This window comes from Medicago sativa, chromosome 3 (assembly GCF_051527215.1).
Source record: "Medicago sativa cultivar Bolivia chromosome 3, Bolivia_mono, whole genome shotgun sequence".
Lineage (NCBI taxonomy): Eukaryota > Viridiplantae > Streptophyta > Magnoliopsida > Fabales > Fabaceae > Medicago > Medicago sativa.
The window spans coordinates 11,718,256-11,735,053 of NC_140751.1; the positions used below are offsets into that span (position 1 = coordinate 11,718,256).

Sequence of the window (16,798 nt, forward strand, 5' to 3'; positions counted from 1 at the left end):
GTTGTTTTTGTTCGTTCGTAATCGTAATAATAAGAACAATGAATTTCTTCAAAAAATAATAATGAATCACAAATTGACAATACTTTGTGAAAGTGGGGACGCAGTTGTTCACCACAAAACAAACAACCTCAATCTTATGTGGAAACGTATGGAAACGTAGCATAGGCAAGTGGAAGAAAGCAATTGGTGTGAATCGGAAGCAAGTTAGTTCATATTATCAATCCATTTGAATTACTTAAGGTGTGAGTTAACTCACGTGTAGCACATGCTGCTGTATCAAAAGCGTGACTTAACTCACGCTGCTGTGTTAACTCACGCCGGAGCAATTTCGACTTTTACTTTGGAAATGAACGAAACCATTTGGGTAAAGAGCAAAATTCTTTTTTGAAAATTGATTTTAACTTAAACCTTCTTGATATCTTTTTGGGTACATCACACATCATTTCTACCTAATATTCACATCATTATCATTTAATAAAAACTAAAATAAAATATTTTTAATTAATAACTCAAAAACTGAAATGTCCTAAATGAAAAAAGAAGAAGATAAAAAACCAAAGTGTTACAAATAAATAAGATAAATTACCTATAATGTAGTTTTGTAAAGTTAAGATTAAGTTAAAATAGACAAGAGTTACATGTAGAAGATGAAAAATGAATACGTGTATATAATAGGTGACCAATCTCATTCATGTCATGTCTCAGACATGTATGTTTTTGTCACGAAATGTTTGAAAAATGATAATGGCGTCATCCAGTAAGACTTAAAAGATTTATTTGAGACAAAATTTGAAGGAATAATCTAGTATAATTAAACTTAAAAGATTACAAGACATATTTTGCTTTTGTTAAGAGTTATTATCAACTTCAATAAATTGCAATATTGGCAAAATAAGATAAAAATAACTATAGTTAAGATTAAGATAAAAAGGTGTAGTAATTTTCTAGTAGCATACTAAATTAAATCCAATAAAAGCAGCAGAAACTCTGAGTGCAACAAATAGCTCTTGTTCGGATTTCTAGTTCTTGATCATTCAAAATGAAGTTGGCTTAGAACAGAAACCACTTTGACACAAGTGTAATTCTTTGATCATTTGGAGTTGCTTATTTCTGCAAAGCTCACTTTCCTTGCCTCCAAAATTTCTAAAAAAGAAGACTTGTTGCAGTGATCAAAGGCATTGCAGTTGGGTACAAATTGTGGATGCAATGAATTATGATCATCAACGCTTAATCCATAACCTCCTCCTCCTCCTCCTCCTCCTCCTCCTCCTCCGATCTGACACCAATAAACCAAACAAAAAATTACATAAAGAAATAACTGATGCAAAGATAAAACAAAAGTTGCTGTTAACATGCTAAAGTTAACAAACCTTATGAATTACAATACTTTGAAGAGAGGGGCAGGCGTGGATGAACTTCTTCAACCAATCCCAACGATAATAATAATAATATTCCTCATCCTCTTTCTCAAAGCTAAGCTCCACATGAGTTAAATTGAAAAACTGAGTTGTCTGTACTGGCGAGACATAGTAAAACAAATTCAAGGGTGTTCGTACCGCTACTTGTGCGCGTAGAAACTCCACATTGTAAAACAATTTCAAGGGAAAAAAAGAAGAAATAGAAGAAGAGTCAGAAATGTGGGCTTTGAGCAAATTGGGGAAGGGTTCTAATAATTCGTCTGTTTGTTTAGCAAGAGCATCAAGAGTATCATTATCATCATGGGTGCTGACATTTTTTATGAGTAAATCCTCGAGAACTGAACATACAGAGAGAATCTTAATAAGATATTTAAGCTTTCGAAAACGAACCTTTGTCATGTGAAGTTTTTTGAGTTTGGGCAAATGAGTAAGATATTTATGAACATGGTGTATAGTTAAGACCCCATTCCCATTCAAGTTCAAAACAACAAGAGGTGAATAAGTTAGAATGGGACGTGGCAAGTAAATGGGGACAGTGGAAGAGTGCTGCAAAAAAGTGAGATCGAGATGATCAATAAACCCATAGCTTACAGGGCAAAGCAAACGAAGTAACGCGGTAGTGTTGCAGAAGCGAGACGCAGACAAAAGAGTTAACGTTTTGATACGAAGCTGTCTCTCAAAGATAAAGGAGTACACCATCCTTAAATAGCGATTATAGGCGTCTTGGTCATGGTCATCTTCTGTGTCATCCAACTTGACATCGAGAATTCTTTTACGCAGTGGTCTCCAGCGCCTTGAGAGAAGGGACGTGACGAAGATTTGTTTTGTGGGCAAACGAGACAGGATACGACATAGTAGTTCGATGGGTAAAGCGCTGATTCTGTCTGCATTTGGAATTGTTAGCCATAACGGATTCCATCGCTTTGAGAGAAGGCTTGTGAGGGCGATTTGTGAGGAGGGCAAAAATGAGAGGATATGACGGATTATTTCATCCGGTAGATCGCTGATCCTGTCTGTTCCTGTTGTCGTTGGTGCCATAGATAGTTAAGTTTCTTTCTTTGTTGATTGAATGAATCAATTTTGTATTGCACTCTTGTATTCCCACTCCAATGATATTAAGCTTAGCCGAGTAAAATTAATTAATTTTTAGAAACCTGCCTCCCTGCATGTAATAAATAACAAAACAGACATCACCAATCCATAGTTGGAGAATGAAAGACAAGACAAATGACTGGAAACAAACACTAGTGATAATCAATCAATCAACTACTTCATCAAAATAAGCAAAAGGAAGTGAAACCATAGTCACATTAAGGATCAGTTTTTGGTTTTTTTTACAACAGACCTACTTATCAGTTAATAATAGCATTTTGGTCCAGTTTTGTTCACATATAATCAGTTCAGTTCAAAAAGCTACGTTTTCAATGTTTTGTAAATTTAGTTTTCGTATGGTTCGGAATCACAGAACTAGTGCATGTGCACCTAATCTTTATACCAATCTCGAATGGGACGAACCATAAACAATACTAAAAGGAGGACCCTTAATGTGACTAATTTGTGATATGATAGCTAATGTTTTTCATACCTAAAATCCACACATAAGAACAACAAGAGAAGCTAAAATTGTTTTATGATCCCACCTAGCGGGATTTCATTCAACGTCATACTGAATATAAACGGCATTTACACATAGAAACCTCACCTTTTGATGATCCCCGGAAGTGTTTAATTCGATTTCATGCTCGAGATAAACGCCAAACTTTGAATGGTTTAACTGTTTTAGATATTGTAGTTGGGATGGAGTACGCGAACATATTACTTCAGTGGCCGCTTCAAGGTTTCTGTCCACAACTAGCGACTTTCTAATGATTTCTGCATCACGTGCTGCAGGGTCAGGCAACCAAAGTAGAACTGCAGTCTGATAAATAGAAAAGTGTAAGATAAACAATGAAACATTACGCAAAAAGCAATAAGTAGAAAATTCATAGAAAACAATTCTAAATTATTGAAAACTTTATCTACTTTTGTAAGAACTTTCAATTCAACGTTATGTTGGAATGATTGATTTTGCATTCTACAATAAGCTATTATATAAGTAAATTAGTACCTCTAATTTTCCTTTCAGCTCTGAAACTAAGCGTTTCGAAAGCTCCTCAGAATATGTGTTTTAGTATTCTTGTTGGAGGTAGGCACGCTGTGTAGCATCTCTATGAGCAAGAATATTGATCACAGCAGTTGTGTCACACCCAAATCCTGTAAAACCATAGAATTAGAATGGAAAAAATGGTTCCATGAATGGAATATCATTAGACTCATAAGTAATCTCTTTTTACAAAGAATCATACAGATATCACATTACACTTTTTCCTAAAATGAAATTAGATATAAAATGAAATTCGAAGCATACTTGAGCACCATGCATCACATTTTATTATCTCTTATCAAATATGAAACCATTCGAGTTTTACTCACTTACAAATTTCCAAAGTACATTTTCCCCTAGCTCGTCATAGTATGATAAAAAATGTAGATCTAGGAGCAGCATATATTTCAATTTTCCGAGAAAATTACACTGTCTATGATACAATAGTTTCAATTTTGTAATGATTTGGATATAGCTGAACAGCGGTTATAAAGTGAGGGACAACCCTCACGTCTCAAGTCAGTTTTGTTAGATTATGTTTGGCAAAACACAATTCTGCTGAGACAGAATTGAAAAACGAAAATCACACAGTGGGATCAAAGAAAACACAATTGAAGTTAGTTGAAAAGAATTTCAGAACAAAAAAAAAAACGAAAATCTAATTTCAGAACAAAAAAACGAAAATATAAAAAAAAAACGAAAATCAAATTTCAGAACACGATTGAAGCAAGTTGAAGAATAATTTTTACATCATGACAACCGCTTCCCTTTCCTCTATCCGAATCCGCAAACAAATTCTAACAAACATCAAAGATTCAACCTAGATCTACAAGCTTCCCAAACGGTTTTTCCACAAATAAAACTCTCACAAAACATCATGAACGCGACGGAACTAACATATTGGAAAGTGTGCGAAAATGTTACCTCTTATACAAATCGGAGATAGCAAAACTCGCGACGGAAAAACTTCAATCTTCTCTGTTTATTCACTTCATTCTTCTTCTACTTCACTGGATCGTTTGTTGATTCGAAAAAAGGAAAAGGCGGTTCCGTTTCTTCTCTTTCACGCTCGATCTGGACTGGCTTTGCTTCGCTTCTGGTACAGGATGAGTTCTTGCGATGAACACGAACAGGAAACTTGTTGCTACTCGTGATGGACGGTTTGGATCTGTTGAAAGCTAGTTGAAAAGAGACGGTGAAGAAGCTAGTTGAAACAATTAGGGTTTCAGGTGATTTGGGTTTCACGATTGGGTTTCAGAGTGATTGGGTTTCACGATAAGGGTTTCATAGTGATTGAGTTCGATTGGATTTCACAGTTATTGAGTTCGATTGAGCTTTGGAGTTGTACGATGGAGGAGAAAGAATGGAAAAGGGAAGTTTTTGTTGCTTTTACTCGTGATGGACGATTTGGTTTTGGAACTATGTACTTTGGCTTATATCTCTTATAATATAAGAAAGGAGTGCACGCTGCACCACAAGGCGACATCTGGCTGCGGCTTTGGTTGACAAGTGGGTAGCTTCATTATGTGACACGTGGCAAAGAAAGGTAGAGATAAAGAGTTTTGAAATATCAATGGAGGCAAAGTTTCAATTTCAAATTTCAAATACAATGGAGCCAAATTTACGATTTCAAATTTCAAATACTAATTATTCAATACTCTTTCATAATTTAATCTCATTCTCTCTCTTTCAAAAAAATAAAAATACTCTCATTCTCTCAAATGTCTCTCTTCTCTCATTTTCCTTTTTCTCTTTTGTCTTTGCCTCATTCTTTTAACTCCATTTTCTTTTCTCAAATTGCAGGAATATTGTTTATTTTAAAAAGAAGAACAAGACAGGTACACGAATTCATTTTCTTCTTAACAAAGCTATCAAAATTATCACTAAACTACTTATTTCTTTTTTTTTTGTCTTCATTTTACTGTTGCAGGATGAACAATGGTAAGGTAATAAGAACTCTTTTTCCTTTGCAAAATTGTCTTCTTCGTTTCTTTATGTCCAAAGTATCATCATATTAAACTGAGTTTACTTTTTTCCAACTGTATAACATGACAAATTCTACTTCAAAGTATCAAACAACATTCATATTCAAATTATAATAAATAGATTACTTCAAATATATAATAAAGTTTTACACCATAGTCAATCTTCTTCAAATACTTATTTTCTTGCACAGTTTTTCCTTTGTTTTGTTGGACAGAAAAAATAAACAACAAATGAAGATGATGAATACCGATATGAAATAGTAAAAACCTGAAAATGAGCGAGAAAGGGAAGATGAATACAAGGATCAAAAGAAATATCAATATTTATGTTGTGATTTTATTGATGAATTATTGAAGATAAAAGAAGACCGAGAGGAAGAGCCAACATATACATATGTGTGTGAGTTCACATGGGGAAGTAACCACAGTTTTTTTTTATTTCATTCTGAAGTTTTTTTTTATACAAAGAGGTAATCTGAAAGTTTAACAACACAATTAATTTTTTTTTCTTTTGAGGGAAAAAAGTATACATTCAATCAAAATTATATTCCATGTTGTACAAAAAATATTATATTTTATGCTATACCAATATTTTCTATAAAAAAAAAAGGTGAGTTGAATTGGATAATTGTCATAAAAATTTATAATCACATCTATAAAAAAAAATTATAATACTCAGATCTGTGATTTTTTTTTTTGAAGGAATATTCAGATCTGTGATTGTTTTTTCGTATAATTAAGGCTAGCCCTTTATTTAAAATGATATTTTCAAGAATATTTTCAAGAATAAAATCTTACACTTCTCTCATTAAGAGCTTTTGTTCACTTTATCCTCTTATACATTTTCCTAAACTTCATATTATGTTCTTCCACTTAATGTTGCAGGAGATCTACAAGTTGCTCATTCTCCAGTCAACAGTAGAAGCCGATGTTCTGCAAAATAAAAATCAATTTTTTAAAATTATTATGTTTCATAGGCAACAAAATAAATACCACTTGAAATATGGTCAGACATAATATTTCAAGAGAAAAAAATATAAACAGAATAATAAATAACATAATTTAAAATGAATTATTTATTTTTTCATCAATGTATTTTGAAAAATAAGTTAAAATCTGATTTTTCATTCACATAAAATCATTTAAATGATAGAAAAAATATCAAATATAGTTTAAACATGAAATCCAAAAATAAATTATTTCTTTCTTTTTTTTTCACTACCAAAAAAAAATAATTTATTTTTATTGATTTAATCATAGATCTGAATTTAAACAAAAAATATATATATAACAGTTGAAAACAACAAAATTATTTACCAACAAAACAAGTTTTTTCTTTTTGTTGAGCCATAACCAATTTTTTTTTATCAAAAGAAACACAGATACAAATCAAAGCCTTTTTTTCGTTTTTATTAAGCATATGAATATGAAAGCTGACCTAGGGCATATGAGCGGTGAAGACGGTTTTTGCCATGGTGGTTTCCGGCACGGTGGTTGCGGCGTACTTGCTTTGCTTAAAAAATTTCTTCATGGGTTTTGTAGAGGAAATATAATAGAGTATTTCTATGGTGAAAGTTTTGTGAAAAAAGATTTGTGGTGTTCAAGATCTGTGTTAGAAGTTGGTGATTGAAAACTTAGAAATATCTCAGATATGAAAATAAATTTGATAGATAGATATGGGATGGAGAAATGATGAAGATGGTGGTGTCAGGGTAGCCATCGGTGGCCAGAACATGGCGGAGAACGTCCAATTTTGACATGGTGGATGATGGTGGTGGCTAGGGTATCAATGAAGAGAAAGGAGAAAAAGTTGCTAATAGGAGAGAGAGAAAAACAAAGGAAAATTAAAATGTTACCGATCCCACCTATTGAAAACTCAAAATTAATTTTTCATTTTCTATGCATGTGGGCCATCAGTTTGGACTTCAAACAACAATTAAATTTAGTTAATGTTTTTTAAAGAATTAAATTTAGTTAATTGTAAATTTATACATGGGCTAATTTTTATGACTATTGTTTTGGTTTTAAAAGCATGGGGCTAAATATATGATTTTTTTTATCAGTAAGAGGTAAGTATTTTTTTGAGCAAATAAAATGGAAGTATATGACGTTCTGTATACGGAAAATAAATTTAATAAATTGTATGGCGCTAAATTTATACACGGCCCATGAATAAAATTACAAAAAATTATACAAAAAATATTTGTTATTGTTTTGGAAGTAGTGTATACTCAAATCCACGGGATAAGTTATCACAAACGAAATTAAATTTGATAAAAGAGAAAAGTTGTTATTGATAAAATTATTTTTGTTTTGTGGTTATTGATAAAATAATATTTTTCATCGATATATTAAATTATACCCTCCGTCCCGCGAAATTAAATCTGATAAAAGAGAAAAGTTGTTATTGATAAAATTATTTTTGTTTTGTGGTTATTGATAAAATAATATTTTTCATCGATATATTAAATTATACCCTCCGTCCCGCAGTAGATGACCCATTTGAAAATGTGTAATTTTGACTTAACTTACTTTGACCATATTTTTCTACTAATATACAAAGATAAATAATATCATATAAGATGTCGTTAGATTTGTCTCGGTAAACATTTTCAAAATATCAAATTTTTAGAATCTTCGAAATTTTTAGGAGTTAATATGATAACCCAGTTGTCACTTATAAAATCTTCAAAATAACTATAATGTACGGGATCAGTTGTCCCAAATGGAATTAACTCAGATAAAAAAGACAAGTTGTCACTTATTAAATTTTAGAAATAACTCAAATGTACGGGATAAGTTTTCACAAATGAAATTAACTCTGATAAACTTTTATTATACAACGATATTAAGCTCTCTTTAACTAAAATGCACGAAAGAAGTGATAAGTTATCACTAATAAAGTTAAACTTCATACGACATACATGTTTTTTTAGGAGTTAATATGATAAACCAGTTGTCACTTATAAAATCTTCGAAATAACTATAATGTACGGGATCAGTTGTCACAAATGGAATTAACTCAGATAAAAAAGACAAGTTGTCACTTATAAAATCTTAGAAATAATTCAAATGTACGGGATAAGTTTTCACAAATGAAGTTAACTCTGATAAACTTTTATTATACAACGATATTAAGCTCTCTTTAACTAAAATGCATGAAAAAAGTGATAAGTTGTCACTAATAAAGTTAAATTTCATACAGCAGACAAGTTTTTTTTTATGAGCAAACACGCTAAATGAGAAGTCACGTATAAAATCTTAGAAATAACTCAAATATACGGGATCAATTGTCACAAATGGAATTAACTCAGATAAAAAAGACAAGTTGTCACGTATAAAATCTTTAAAATAACTCAAATTTACGGGATAAGTTTTCACAAATGAAATTAACTCTGATAAACTTTTATTATACAACGATATTAAGCTCCCTTTATCTAAAATGCATGAAAGAAGTGATAAGTTGTAACTAATCAAGTTAAACTTCATACGACATACATGTTTTTTTAGGAGTTAATATGATAAACCAGTTGTCACTTATAAAATCTTCGAAATAACTATAATGTACGGGATCAGTTGTCACAAATGGAATTAACTCAGATAAAAAAGACAAGTTGTCACTTATTAAATCTTAGAAATAACTCAAATGTACGGGATAAGTTTTCACAAATGAAATAAACTCTGATAAACTTTTATTATACAACGATATTAAGCTCTCTTTAACTAAAATGCACGAAAGAAGTGATAAGTTATCACTAATAAAGTTAAACTTCATACGACATACATGTTTTTTTAGGAGTTAATATGATAAACCAGTTGTCACTTATAAAATCTTCGAAATAACTATAATGTACGGGATCAGTTGTCACAAATGGAATTAACTCAGATAAAAAAGACAAGTTGTCACTTATAAAATCTTAGAAATAATTCAAATGTACGGGATAAGTTTTCACAAATGAAGTTAACTCTGATAAACTTTTATTATACAACGATATTAAGCTCTCTTTAACTAAAATGCATGAAAAAAGTGATAAGTTGTCACTAATAAAGTTAAATTTCATACAGCAGACAAGTTTTTTTTTATGAGCAAACACGCTAAATGAGAAGTCACGTATAAAATCTTAGAAATAACTCAAATATACGGGATCAATTGTCACAAATGGAATTAACTCAGATAAAAAAGACAAGTTGTCACGTATAAAATCTTTAAAATAACTCAAATTTACGGGATAAGTTTTCACAAATGAAATTAACTCTGATAAACTTTTATTATACAACGATATTAAGCTCCCTTTATCTAAAATGCATGAAAGAAGTGATAAGTTGTAACTAATCAAGTTAAACTTCATACGACATACATGTTTTTTTAGGAGTTAATATGATAAACCAGTTGTCACTTATAAAATCTTCGAAATAACTATAATGTACGGGATCAGTTGTCACAAATGGAATTAACTCAGATAAAAAAGACAAGTTGTCACTTATTAAATCTTAGAAATAACTCAAATGTACGGGATAAGTTTTCACAAATGAAATTAACTCTGATAAACTTTTATTATACAACGATATTAAGCTCTCTTTAACTAAAATGCACGAAAGAAGTGATAAGTTATCACTAATAAAGTTAAACTTCATACGACATACATGTTTTTTTAGGAGTTAATATGATAAACCAGTTGTCACTTATAAAATCTTCGAAATAACTATAATGTACGGGATCAGTTGTCACAAATGGAATTAACTCAGATAAAAAAGACAAGTTGTCACTTATAAAATCTTAGAAATAATTCAAATGTACGGGATAAGTTTTCACAAATGAAGTTAACTCTGATAAACTTTTATTATACAACGATATTAAGCTCTCTTTAACTAAAATGCATGAAAAAAGTGATAAGTTGTCACTAATAAAGTTAAATTTCATACAGCAGACAAGTTTTTTTTTATGAGCAAACACGTTAAATGAGAAGTCACGTATAAAATCTTAGAAATAACTCAAATATACGGGATCAGTTGTCACAAATGGAATTAACTCGGATAAAAAAGACAAGTTGTCACGTATAAAATCTTTAAAATAACTCAAATTTACGGGATAAGTTTTCACAAATGAAATTAACTCTGATAAACTTTTATTATACAACGATATTAAGCTCTCTTTATCTAAAATGCATGAAAGAAGTGATAAGTTGTAACTAATCAAGTTAAACTTCATACGACATACATGTTTTTTTTAGGAGTTAATATGATAAACCAGTTGTCACTTATAAAATCTTCGAAATAACTATAATGTACGGGATCAGTTGTCACAAATGGAATTAACTCAGATAAAAAAGACAAGTTGTCAGTTATTAAATCTTAGAAATAACTCAAATGTACGGGATTAGTTTTCACAAATGAAATTAACTCTGATAAACTTTTATTATACAACGATATTAAGCTCTCTTTAACTAAAATGCATGAAAGAAGTGATAAGTTATCACTAATAAAGTTAAACTTCATACGACATACATGTTTTTTTAGGAGTTAATATGATAAACCAGTTGTCACTTATAAAATCTTCGAAATAACTATAATGTACGGGATCAGTTGTCACAAATGGAATTAACTCAGATAAAAAAGACAAGTTGTCACATATAAAATCTTAGAAATAACTCAAATGTACGGGATCAGTTGTCACAAAAGGAATTAAATTTGATAAAAAGACAAGTTGTCACTTTTAAAATCTTTAAAATAACTCAAATGTACGGGATAAGTTTTCACAAATGAAATTAACTCTGATAAACTTTTATTATACAACGATATTAAGCTCTCTTTAACTATAATGGACGAAAAAAATGATAAGTTGTCGTTAATAAAGTTAAACTTCATACGACATACACATTTTTTTTAGGAGTTAATACGCTAAACCAGTTGTCACTTATAAAATCTTAAAAATAACTATAATGTACGGGATCAGTTGTCACAAATGGAATTAACTCAGATAAAAAAGACAAGTTGTCACTTATAAAATCTTAGAAATAACTCAAATGTGCGGGATAAGTTTTCACAAATGAAATTAACTCTGATAAACTTTTATTATACAACGATATTAAGCTCTCTTTAACTAAAATGCATAAAAAAGTGATAAGTTGTCACTAATAAAGTTAAATTTCATACAGCAGACAAGTTTTTTTAGGAGCAATCACGCTAAACGAGCTGTCACTTATAAAATCTTAGAAATATCTCAAATGTACGGGATCAGTTGTCACAAAAGGAATTAACTTTGATAAAAAGACAAGTTGTCACTTATAAAATCTTTAAAATAACTCAAATGTACGGGATACGTTTTCACAAATGAAATTAACTCTGATAAACTTTTATTATACAACGATATTAAGCTCTCTTTAACTATAATGCATGAAAGAAGTGATAAGTTGTAACTAATAAAGTTAAACTTCATACGACATACATGTTTTTTTAGGAGTTAATATGCTAAACCAGTTGTCACATATAAAATCTTAGAAATAACTATAATGTACGAGATCAGTTGTCACAAATGGAATTAACTCAGATTAAAAAGACAAGTTGTCACTTATAAAATCTTAGAAATAACTCAAATATACGGGATTATTTTTAACAAATGAAATTAACTCTGATAAACTTTAATTATACAACGATATTAAGCTCACTTTAACTAAAGTGCATGAAAAAAGTGATAAGTTGTCACTAATAAAGTTAAATTTCATACAACAGACAAGTTTTTTTTAGGAGCAAACACGCTAAACGAGCTGTCATTAATAAATTCTTAGAAATATCTCAAATGTACGGGATCAGTTGTCACAAAAGGAATTAAATTTGATAAAAAGACAAGTTGTCACTTTTAAAATCTTTAAAATAACTCAAATGTACGGGATAAGTTTTCACAAATGAAATTAACTCTGATAAACTTTTATTATACAACGATATTAAGCTCTCTTTAACTATAATGCACGAAAAAAATGATAAGTTGTCGTTAATAAAGTTAAACTTCATACGACATACACATTTTTTTTAGGAGTTAATACGCTAAACCAGTTGTCACTTATAAAATCTTAAAAATAACTATAATGTACGGGATCAGTTGTCACAAATGGAATTAACTCAGATAAAAAAGACAAGTTGTCACTTATAAAATCTTAGAAATAACTCAAATGTGCGGGATAAGTTTTCACAAATGAAATTAACTCTGATAAACTTTTGTTATACAACGATATTAAGCTCTCTTTAACTAAAATGCAAAAAAAAGTGATAAGTTGTCACTAATAAAGTTAAATTTCATACAGCAGACAAGTTTTTTTAGGAGCAAACACGCTAAACGAGCTGTCACTTATAAAATCTTAGAAATATTTCAAATGTACGGGATCAGTTGTCACAAAAGGAATTAACTTTGATAAAAAGACAAGTTGTCACTTATAAAATCTTTAAAATAACTCAAATGTACGGGATACGTTTTCACAATTGAAATTAACTTTGATAAACTTTTATTATACAACGATATTAAGCTCTCTTTATCTAAAATGCATGAAAAAAGTGATAAGTTGTAACTAATAAAGTTAAACTTCATACGACATACATGTTTTTTTTAGGAGTTAATATGATAAACCAGTTGTTACTTATAAAATCTTCGAAATAACTATAATGTACGGGATTAGTTGTCACAAATGGAATTAACTCAGATAAAAAAGACAAGTTGTCACTTATTAAATCTTAGAAATAACTCAAATGTACGAGATAAGTTTTCACAAATGAAATTAACTCTGATAAACTTTTATTATACAACGATATTAAGCTCTCTTTAACTAAAATGCATGAAAGAAGTGATAAGTTATCACTAATAATGTTAAACTTCATACGACATACATGTTTTTTTAGGAGTTAATATGATAAACCAGTTGTCACTTATAAAATCTTCGAAATAACTATAATGCACGGGATCAGTTGTCACAAATGGAATTAACTCAGATAAAAAAGACAAGTTGTCACTTATAAAATCATAGAAATAACTCAAATGTACGGGATAAGTTTTCACAAATGAAGTTAACTCTGATAAACTTTTATTATACAACGATATTAAGCTCTCTTTAACTAAAATGCATGAAAAAAGTGATAAGTTGTCACTAATAAAGTTAAATTTCATACAGCAGACAAGTTTTTTTAGGAGCAAACACGCTAAACGAGCTATCATTTATAAATTCTTAGAAATATCTCAAATGTACGGGATCAGTTGTCACAAAAGGAATTAAATTTGATAAAAAGACAAGTTGTCACTTATAAAATCTTTAAAATAACTCAAATGTACGGGATAAGTTTTCACAAATGAAATTAACTCTGATAAACTTTTATTATACAACGATATTAAGCTCTCTTTAACTATAATGCACGAAAAAAATGATAAGTTATCGTTAATAAAGTTAAACTTCATACGACATACACATTTTTTTTAGGAGTTAATACGCTAAACCAGTTGTCACTTATAAAATCTTAAAAATAACTATAATGTACGGGATCAGTTGTCACAAATGGAATTAACTCAGATAAAAAAGACAAGTTGTCACTTATAAAATCTTAGAAATAACTCAAATGTGCGGGATAAGTTTTCACAAATGAAATTAACTCTGATAAAATTTTATTATACAACGATATTAAGCTCTCTTTAACTAAAATGCATAAAAAAGTGATAAGTGTTCACTAATAAAGTTAAATTTCATACAGCAGACAAGTTTTTTTAGGAGCAAACACGCTAAACGAGCTGTCACTTATAAAATCTTAGAAATATCTCAAATGTACGGGATCAGTTGTCACAAAAGGAATTAACTTTGATAAAAAGACAAGTTGTCACTTATAAAATCTTTAAAATAACTCAAATGTACGGGATACGTTTTCACAAATGAAATTTACTCTGATAAACTTTTATTATACAACGATATTAAGCTCTCTTTAACTATAATGCATGAAAGGAGTGATAAGTTGTAACTAATAAAGTTAAACTTCATACGACATACATGTTTTTTTAGGAGTTAATATGCTAAACCAGTTGTCACATATAAAATCTTAGAAATAACTATAATGTACGAGATCAGTTGTCACAAATGGAATTAACTCAGATTAAAAAGACAAGTTGTCACTTATAAAATCTTAGGAATAACTCAAATGTACGGGATTATTTTTAACAAATGAAATTAACTCTGATAAACTTTTATTATACAACGATATTAAGCTCACTTTAACTAAAGTGCATGAAAAAAGTGATAAGTTGTCACTAATAAAGTTAAATTTCATACAACAGACAAGTTTTTTTTAGGAGCAAACACGCTAAACGAGCTGTCACTTATAAAATCTTAGAAATATCTCAAATGTACAGGATTAGTTGTCACAAAAGGAATTAACTCTGATAAAAAGAAAAGTTGTCAGTTATAAAATCTTAGAAATAACTCAAATGTACGGGATAAGTTATCACAAATAAAATTAACTCTGGTAAACTTTAATTATACAACGATATTAAACTCTCTTTAAGTAAAATGCATGAAAAAAAAAATGTTAAGTGGTCACTAATAAAGTTAAACTTCCACGACATAAGTGTTTTTTTTAGGAGCAAATACGTTTAACGAGTTGTTATTTATAAAATCTTAGAAATAACTTAAATGTACGGGATAAGTTGTCATAAATAAAATTATCTTTGATAAAAAAGACAAGTTGTCACTTATAAAATCTTAAAAATAACTCAAATGTATGAGATAAGTTGTCACAAATTAAATTAACATTTAAAATACAACGATATTATACTCTCTTTAACTAAAATGCATGAAAAAAGTGACAAGTTGACACTAATAAAATGAAATTTCATAAGATTTAAACTTTTTTTAGGAGTAAATACGCTAAACAAGTTTTCACTCAACTTTATTTCTATCGAATCAAGTGGTGAACTCCACATTTACATATCTTGATTAATAAAGTTGCCTTTTCCTTTGTGTTCCCAGAAATTCACCTAATTATATAAACAATTTTACTTAATATTAACCCTCATGTTGACTGCAAAAAATATTTATAATCATTTCCAATCCAATTATTTACTTATTATAGGTACAAATCTGCCAATTACTTATTCACAAAGCTACCAATGATATTCAATTTTGATAAGTTTAGTTTGTCCTAATCTTGCTTTTTCCAAAAAAATAAAATAAAATTTACTGCCAAATAAAATTATTTTAACAAATTTGCATTGCTTATACACTCCCCAATTAAAATATAAACATTGGCAAAAAAAATGCGCCAACGGCGCAACCCGTGCGTATGCACGGGTACAGCACTAGTTACTTTTAATAAATACTCCCTCCGTTTCAAAATGAGTGACGTTTTAGGTGTTTACACACATATTAAGAAATGCAATGATTAAGAGAAAGAGAATGGTTATTTTACCAAATTATCCTTATTAACTATTGGTTAGTTTTAAAAGCAATATTTTGGAAGTAGTGTGCAGAGTATTAATTGGAGGGTACAATTGAAAAGAAAAAGTTATTATTGCATTGGAAACTGAAAGCGACACTCATTTTGAAACAAATTTTTTTGGCTAAAGCGACACTCATTTTGAAACGGAGGGAGTAGTTTTTTTTAAATGGGGTCAACCTATTTAATATCATTTGAAGTTAAAAACTTCCCTTACACCTAACTTTTTAAATCATGTGGATAGCTTCCCACTTAAATTCCTTGATTTAATAAGTGGTTTCTGAAATGGGGTAAATTCAAACTTGCCAAATAACAGGACTCAAGCATTTCGCTCGACATTCATGCTTTCCTTTGAAAAGAATAAATTTTTGTTAGGCTTGATTTAGATTAAGGTATTCAAGTGCCACTGAAATGAGGTCCATTCCTTGACACCTAATACCTTCATCTAAACCAGCCTAACAAGAATTTAATCTTTTCAAAGGAAAAACATGAATGCCGAGCGAAATGCTTGAGTCCTCGCCGTTTGGCAAATTTGAATTACCCCATTTCAGAGGTAAGACAAATGTTGTAGTTGGAATGCATCTTACCCTAACTAATGATGATCTTCTGGCGGAATCAAGTTGTTGATGATATCTTCAGTTGATCTCAGCAACGTCACCCGCATATCGATCCACTGGAACTTGGTGTGCTCCCAAAACATGCTCGTCACGTTTTCGTCGTTCTTTAACTCCACCCAAGTGAATGATACTCTCCCCTCGTCGAGCTTTGAATGTTTATACAAAATATTTTGCACC

General features: G+C 30.0%; 1 protein-coding gene and 1 long non-coding RNA gene across 2 annotated transcripts; both read right to left on the reverse strand.

Annotated features, from left to right (window-relative positions):
- Positions 1 to 837: 837 nt before the first annotated feature.
- LOC146935738 (FBD-associated F-box protein At4g10400-like) lies at positions 838 to 4,970 on the reverse strand. The gene is made up of 5 exons (XM_085750832.1): positions 4,486 to 4,970; positions 3,526 to 3,671; positions 3,121 to 3,336; positions 1,371 to 2,580; positions 838 to 1,276 (listed from the first exon to the last, which is right to left on the reverse strand). The coding sequence occupies exons 4-5, from the start codon at positions 2,454 to 2,456 to the stop codon at positions 1,091 to 1,093; spliced, it is 1,272 nt and encodes a 423-aa protein (XP_085606958.1). The 5' UTR covers positions 2,457 to 2,580; positions 3,121 to 3,336; positions 3,526 to 3,671; positions 4,486 to 4,970; the 3' UTR covers positions 838 to 1,090.
- Positions 4,971 to 5,646: 676 nt separating this feature from the next.
- Positions 5,647 to 7,404, reverse strand: LOC146935739 (uncharacterized). Its single transcript, XR_015030346.1, has 3 exons — positions 6,985 to 7,404; positions 6,345 to 6,479; positions 5,647 to 5,814 (listed from the first exon to the last, which is right to left on the reverse strand). It is a non-coding gene; the product is annotated as an uncharacterized LOC146935739 (long non-coding RNA).
- Between the last annotated feature and the right edge of the window lie 9,394 nt (positions 7,405 to 16,798).